This window comes from Poecilia reticulata, linkage group LG17 (assembly GCF_000633615.1).
Source record: "Poecilia reticulata strain Guanapo linkage group LG17, Guppy_female_1.0+MT, whole genome shotgun sequence".
Taxonomy (NCBI): domain Eukaryota; kingdom Metazoa; phylum Chordata; class Actinopteri; order Cyprinodontiformes; family Poeciliidae; genus Poecilia; species Poecilia reticulata.
The window spans coordinates 8136399-8143475 of NC_024347.1; the positions used below are offsets into that span (position 1 = coordinate 8136399).

Sequence of the window (7077 nt, forward strand, 5' to 3'; positions counted from 1 at the left end):
CAACATCAGACATCTCAGTCCAGAAATGTGCAGTTCTAGGCACAGCCAAGATACTGGAGGAGAACCTCAAGATCCCAGGCCTCTGGTAGAGGACCTGAGCTCAGAGGATGAATCAGACCACCCACGGAGGGTGAGAAGGGAATTTATATATATATATATATGTATGGTGTGGTATATATAATATGGTGTGTTTTTTTCCGTTTATATCTTGATTGAAGAAGCTGACGCTTTGCCTTTGTATTTACTCAACATGATTCTCTGGGGCCCAGAGGGTGCCCTGCACCTCTCGTGCCCCTCTTTAGCCACCCTGGGTTCTTCATTGTCTTGCTGTGATGACTTGTTCTCCTCCTCCTTCCAGGTTTGGCTTTGTACATGACAAGTTTTCACCATCATCTTTTAATTTCCCTGCTGAGAACAAGCCTCAGTACATCCATGTTACAGGTTTGTCTCATCTCAGTAGGAAACTCAAACTGTCTCATGTCCTGGAAAGGTGAAAGCTTCCCTGTCCTGCAGGCACCGTGTTCCTGCAGCTGCCATACTCCAAGAGGAAGTATTCAGGCGGGCAGACGCGGCGCCGCAGGAACTCCACCACCTCCAACAGCCAGGGACCATTTGGCGGCGAGGAGAGGGTGGGCTTCTACTGGGCCTACAACACCATGCTGACCAAAGCCTGGAGGACGGGGGTGTTGGGCGATGAACGGCTGGCTGACCGCCTGCTCAGGGACTTGACCGACTTCTGTTCTAACAAGGACAACAGACTACAAAACTTCTGGGACAGCTGCCAGGAGAAAATGAACGCCAGCGCTCCCTGACTGGACAATTGTGTTATTTTTATTCATCTCGCTGCATGTTGAGTCCTGTTTAATCCTGTTTCTGCTTTTTCTGAACATTTGTTGGATGGAATCATGTCTGAATGTTTTTTTTTTTTTTTCATTTGACCAAAACATTTAGAGAAACACAAGAAAGTACTAAACATGTTTCACATCTGTACAGTAAGTATGATCCTTGTCCCAGTATTGAAAAAGGCTTCAGATTTCCATTTAAACTGTTGTTTCATTATGCTGCAGCAGCCACACAAATAAAGGCAGCATCAAGGTCAATTTGGGTATGTGTTGATAATTAAGGAAGTAAGCATTTTGACTCTATTTTTTTGCATATTCTCCAAGTTCAAACTGTAAAAATTGTTACTAATTAGCTTTAAACATGTCAGCTAAAGTGTATGTTCTGAAAGATTATGTGGTCTGAAAAGGTGAACATCCGGTTTCGGTGAATGCTTAATGATAAAGCTGCTTGACAACCGCTTTGTTACAGAAACGGTGTGTAAGACTCTGTTGTCTTTCTTTTGCTCTTTGATGGACTTTCAACCCGACCTGTGACAATTCATGCATATTATTAAAAGCTAAGCATTTTAGACACCAGAGTTTGGTTTCTGTTACATATCGGATAGCTATTTGTTGTAACAAAACACAAAGTCTGTTCACTGAGATCAGAAAGGGTATCAAAAATATTCTTTATTTCTAAGGTTTTATGGTATTTATGCATTTATATTCAAATCATCTTCCACTTAACACTGAACTGAAACATGAATCTGTATGCAGCAGAGGATCACTTCCACTTTAATAAAGTAGAAACTGCTGAGTCAGCATTAGCATAATAATAATAGAATATTTTATTCTGTCTTTTTCAGATTCATAGGAAAAATAAACTGACCGCTCCGCCTCTCAATACTCTGCGGTTATAGTGATGTGGAGAAACTGCAATGGATCCTTAGTTCAGTCACATGGAGCACACTGAATGACCCACAAACTCACCAAATAATGAAAAAACAGCCTCCCTGAACAAAAACAGATTATTTTAGAGCAAATTGAGGAACAAAAAACCTCATCTTCTGCTGATCTTGCATTTTCCTAAAAACTGTTCATGAAGTTTTCCCAACAAGTAACGGATTAAGAATATTTTAACTGTTTTATTAGCTAAATTGCAGGATTTCTGCTTACATAAGGGTGTGCTGATTGAACTGAAAAACACACATGTGCCTGACGGTTTATTAATAATAATGGTAGAACACTTTTCAGTGCAATGAGTTGCTCATTTCCACTTTCTGAATAAATAACTTGGAAGTTATTACAAAATTCAGCCACAAGAACTTACAACAGTTCAAAGAGGTGGTGGTCAGTTTCCTCACAACTCTTGTGATTCAACCAGACTAAAGTTTGGACCTTTGGAACATCTTGTTTCTTCTCCAGCCATTTCATTGTACAATGAGGGAAATAAGTATTTGAACACCCTGCGACTTTGCAAGTTCTCCCACCTAGAAATCATGGAGGGGTCTGAAATTTACACCGTAGGTGCATGTCCACTGTGAGAGACAATCCATCCATTTTCTTACACCCTTGTCCTTTGGTGGGGTCGGGAGGTGTTGGTGCCCATCTCCAACGAACGTTTCGGGCAAGAGATGGGGTCACCCTGGACAGGTCACCAGTCTGTTGCAGGGCAACACAGAGACACACAAGACAAACAACCATGCACACACACACCTAGGGAGAATTTAGAGAGACCAATTAACCTGACAGTCATGTTTTTGGACTGGGAGGAGAAAACCCACCATGCACAGGGAGAACATGCAAACTCCATGCAGAAAGACACAGGCTGGGACTCAAACCCAGAACCTTCTTGCAGCTCTACCAACTGCGCCACTGTGCAGCCCCATTGTGAGAGACATAATCTAAAAAAAATCTGTAAATCACAATGTATGATTTTTTAAATAAGTTATTTGTGTGTTACTGCTGCAAATAGGTTTTTGAACACACACCTGCCAATCAGCAAATATTCTGGCTCTAAAGACCTCCTCTTAAAAGTCCACCGGTCGTTAGCTTCATAAAGATTATTTTATGCTGCACACAATCAGTAAGACTCCAACTGCTAACATGCTGTCCAAAGACACCGGAGACAAACTTGTAGATCTCCACAATGTCTACAATTGTCAAGGTGCTTTGTGAAAACAGATCAACTGGTGGGGCAATTCTTAGAAAATGGAAGAAGCTAAACATGACTGTCAATCTCCCTCAGACTGGGGCTCCATCCAAGATCTCACCTTGTTGCATATCAATTATCCTAAGAAAGGTGAAGAATCAGCCCAACTACACGGTAGAAGCTGGTCAATGACCTGAAGAGAGTTTGCACCACCGTTTCCAAGGTTATTGTGGGTAATGCACTAAAACGACATGGTTTAAAATCATGCATGGCAAGGAAGGTTCCCCTGCTTAAATCGGCACACGTCCAGGCCCATCTTAAGTTTGCCTATGACCCAGAGGAGTCGTGGGAGAAAGTTGTGGTCAGATGAGACCAAAATAGAACTTTTTGGTCTTAATTTCACTCTCCATGTTTGGGGGATGAAGATGAGTTCCATCCCAAAAACACCATCCCTACTGCGAAGCATTTGGGTGGAAGCATCATGCTTTGGAGGAGTTTTTCCGTACATGGGACAGGACAACTGCAATAGCATAATAAATGACTGGGGCAATTTACTGTGAGATTTTGGGGAACAACCTCCTTCCCCTCAGTTAAGAGCACTGAAGATGTGTTGTGGCTGGTCTTCCAACATGAAACATGAAAATGATCTGAAGCACACAGCCAGGATAACCAAGGAGTGGCTCCATACGAAGCATATCAAGGTTCTGGAGTAGCCTAGTCCGTCTCCAGACCTAAACCCCTCAGAGTTTCAGCTCCTCCAGAGATTTTCTGTTTCTCAGCGACAGTCCAGAAACCTGGCTGATCTAGAGAAGATCTGTGTAGAGGAATGGGCCAAAATCCCTGCTGCAGTGCAAACCTTGCGAAAAACTACAGGAAACAATTTACCTCTAATTGCAGACAAAGGCTACTGTAGCAAACAACATTGATTTTCACAGGTGTTTAAATACTTATTTGCAGCAGTAGCGCACAAATTATAAAAAAATAAAAATAAATCATGCATTGTGATTTCCAGGTTTTTTTTAGATTAGGTCCCTGACAGCAGACATACACCCAAGATGAAAATTTCAGACCCGTTCGGAAGTCAGTAAAACACAATAGAGCAGACAGGTTTAAACACAGACAGGTTTTATTGTTTCAGCTTCTTTACAATAATCCTTTCATCAATTAAATATTTTTTACAGAGGTGAAGCAGACCAGGTAATAGTTTAGATGGTCGAAGTCGGAGCTCAGTTTGGTCAAAAGCTCTTCCCAGTCAGATGTAGTTCAGCTGTGCTGCTCAACCAATGAGATTCCCTTCATTATTCCATTACATGCAATAGACATTGATCCCTTTTAAGCATTTCAAAGTCAGATGCAATTCCACTATTCAAGTTTCATTTCATTTTACAATAATTTTTAGGTTCAGTTTGATCATTAGAGGTTTTTTTTGGTATAACACAAACTGATTTAAATATTTTTTTTAAATCCACACTTTTCTTTCCCCTGCATAAAACAAAAACACACACACAAAAAACACAGGAATTACAGCAGGTGGCCTCGCTACAAGATGAATGATGAACTCCTTCAGCTCTTCTGTTCATGTCCAGTTGAAGTGCCATTGGGGCGTAGCGTGGTTTCACCATCTGGTCCCGTTTACCCACCAGTCTGAGGGACTGGATGTAGTGGTTTATCCACTGAACGCATGTTCTCCATCATACTTTCTTAGTGTTTAAAAGGTAAAGCAGGAAAAGGCTGGACTCCTATTTATCTGACCATACAGTCTGCTGTGTTTGCTTTCACTCAAAGAAAGGTCTCATCTCTAGAACACAGTGAATTGGACCCATATAATAGTTTTATCTCACGTTCTAAACATTTCTAGAAAATGATGGCAACTAAGTGTCCACTTAGTGTAGAGGTTAAGGAATATTTAGTCTTACTAAAGCTGGGATTTCACAGACATTCCAGCAAAAAACTTGAAACTAATCTCAGAAACAACTGCGAGTCCCTACTGTCCATGTAAGAGCAGAGTTCCCAGTAAGGCGAAGGCGGCCCAGTTAGTTAACTGAGGTGGAACCATCAGAGACGACTTGCAGGCCACCTAGGAGCAGAAGAAGAAACACTAAAGCTGAGCTCAGACTGAACGTGCTGCTGTGTCATCAGCTTCACTCACGTGCTCTGATCCTGATTGGCCAGATGAGGATGGAGCAGAGCGCCAACGCTGCAACGACAGCCACGCCCCCCGTCACTATGACCATGATGTAGTGATAAAACCACACACAGGCTGGACAGCAAACCACTGTACTGATGGACAGACAGGACAGAGACCGTTGGACAAGTAAAGCATTAGAAGCTCAAGAACCCAACGTCTGACTATACAAGAATAAATATGGACTGATCATAGTAACACACTTCCTGTATGGTTGTTATAGGGAGCAGTCATCCAAAAAGAAGACTTGCATGTATTTCACAAACACATAATGGGGAAATGGAAATAAACCCACAGATTTCTTCTGTCACATTTATGTGTTTTCCAGCCACATAGTATCATTTTAAAGCACAATAAAGTGCTATATATAGTTGTTATATAAATGCACGTTATATCATATGACATAAAAGAAGTGTCCAGTCAAGAAAAACTACTCCAAGAGGCTCAGCTGATTCAGTTAAGGCAAGAGGTGAGTGGACAAAATGTCCTCCATGGGAAAACAAGGCCAGAACTACCATAAAAAACTAAAGGTCTGTCTAAACCCGTTTGGTGATCTGAGACATTTCACAGAAATCAGAAGAAATCTGTAAGCAGCAAACACTTTTAATCACGGAGGATTTTTGACTCAATTAGACAGGAGAACAAGGTCATCAGTTTCTAACCTGAGTAAACTGATGAGGTTTTGGTTGAGTCTGAGCTATTCAGGTTCACAAAGAATTGATAAAAACAATGAAATTGAAAGTACATTAAAAATGTAGTTCCTGCTGAAACATGACATGCAGTCAGTTCTTTGGAACTTTTGCATCATTTTGTGTGTGTGCGCATTTGTTTGCAATACCTTGTGGGGGATGATTTTCCTGACACATACTACGTTGTGGGGACCGAAGTCTGGTCCCCACAAGGGGAAACCCTGGTTTTGGGTCAGGGGTCAGAGTTAGGAGTAAGGTGTGAATTGAGTTTTGGTCAAGGTTAGGTATGTGATGGTTAGGAAAAGGGTAAATGTAAGGTTTAGACCAGTGTTTTTCAACCACTGTTCCGCGGCACACTAGTGTGCCGTGACTGATCATCAGGTGTGCCGTGGAAATTATTCAATTTCACCTACGGTACCGTATTTTCTGGACTATAAGCCGCTACTTTTTTCCTAAGCTTTGAACCATGCGGGTTGTAGCCCGGTGCGGCTTTTCTGTGGATTTTTCTTCAACCACCAGGGGGCTCTCTAGCAGGAAGTGAATCATTAGAAGTCAAAATTGGAAATCAAAGAATAACGGCTAATTTTCATTTAGAACAAGCACATGCTAGCAGCAGGCACGACAGAGAAATGTTTTCAAACTCGTATGATGCAGCTTTTAAGTTGAGGGCTGTCAATCTGGCACTACAGGAGGGAAATAGAGCCGCTGCACGTAAGCTCAGCGCAAACGAATCAATGGTTCGGCTTTGGAGGCGGAGGGCTGCGTCCTATATCCAGCAGATTTATTAGGACGCAGCCCTCTGCTGGGTCCTTATGGAAAACCGAGAGCAGCAGAGATACCAGCGGCTTATAGTATGGTGCACTCTAGTCCGGAAAATACGGTAATTGGTCTTAAAAGATTTGTTTGAAAATTAATTATCTGCAAATAATGCCATCTTTGAGTGTCTCTGCTATAGTAGAGACTAGCGGTGTAATCATGTAATTTTCTTACCACTAGATGGCAGTAGGTACAGAGCATTTTACATTAAAACAAGAGAATTAGTGATGCATGAATGTTACAGCCATAGACATAATATAAGGATAGATGCCTCATGGCCTATTGTCGCTGATGAGATTTAGGGCGGCCATCTTGGAGAGGTCCACCACTCCACTCAGCGTTATGTGTTTAGCAGCACAATGACGTATCAGCGCATTTAATCGATCATAACACGCTTTTTTGTTACTGGAAACC

At 41.9% G+C, this 7077-nt stretch overlaps 2 protein-coding genes across 8 annotated transcripts in view; one reads left to right on the forward strand and one right to left on the reverse strand.

Moving 5' to 3' along the window:
- depdc5 (DEP domain containing 5, GATOR1 subcomplex subunit) overlaps nt 1-7077 on the forward strand; it is a 74815-nt gene that overhangs the window by 59578 nt on the left and 8160 nt on the right. For 6 of the 7 annotated variants that reach the window (XM_008433590.2, XM_008433589.2, XM_017310067.1 and 3 more), the window contains 2 exons: nt 359-441; nt 514-1413. The exons of the other annotated variant lie outside the window; for it this stretch is intronic. In XM_008433590.2, the coding sequence (XP_008431812.1) occupies nt 359-441; nt 514-812 (382 nt within the window). In that variant the 3' untranslated portion in view covers nt 813-1413. Of the gene's footprint in view, nt 1-358; nt 442-513; nt 1414-7077 lie in introns of those variants that run through there. 7 annotated transcript variants of the gene reach the window in all.
- Nucleotides 4078-7077, reverse strand: part of mfsd12a (major facilitator superfamily domain containing 12a) — a 25152-nt gene continuing 22152 nt past the window's right edge. The window contains exons 10-11 of the mRNA XM_008433599.2: nt 5123-5253; nt 4078-5050 (exon numbers count right to left, since the gene is read on the reverse strand). Of these exons, the coding sequence (XP_008431821.1) occupies nt 5007-5050; nt 5123-5253 (175 nt within the window). The 3' untranslated portion in view covers nt 4078-5006. The remainder of the gene's footprint in view (nt 5051-5122; nt 5254-7077) is intronic.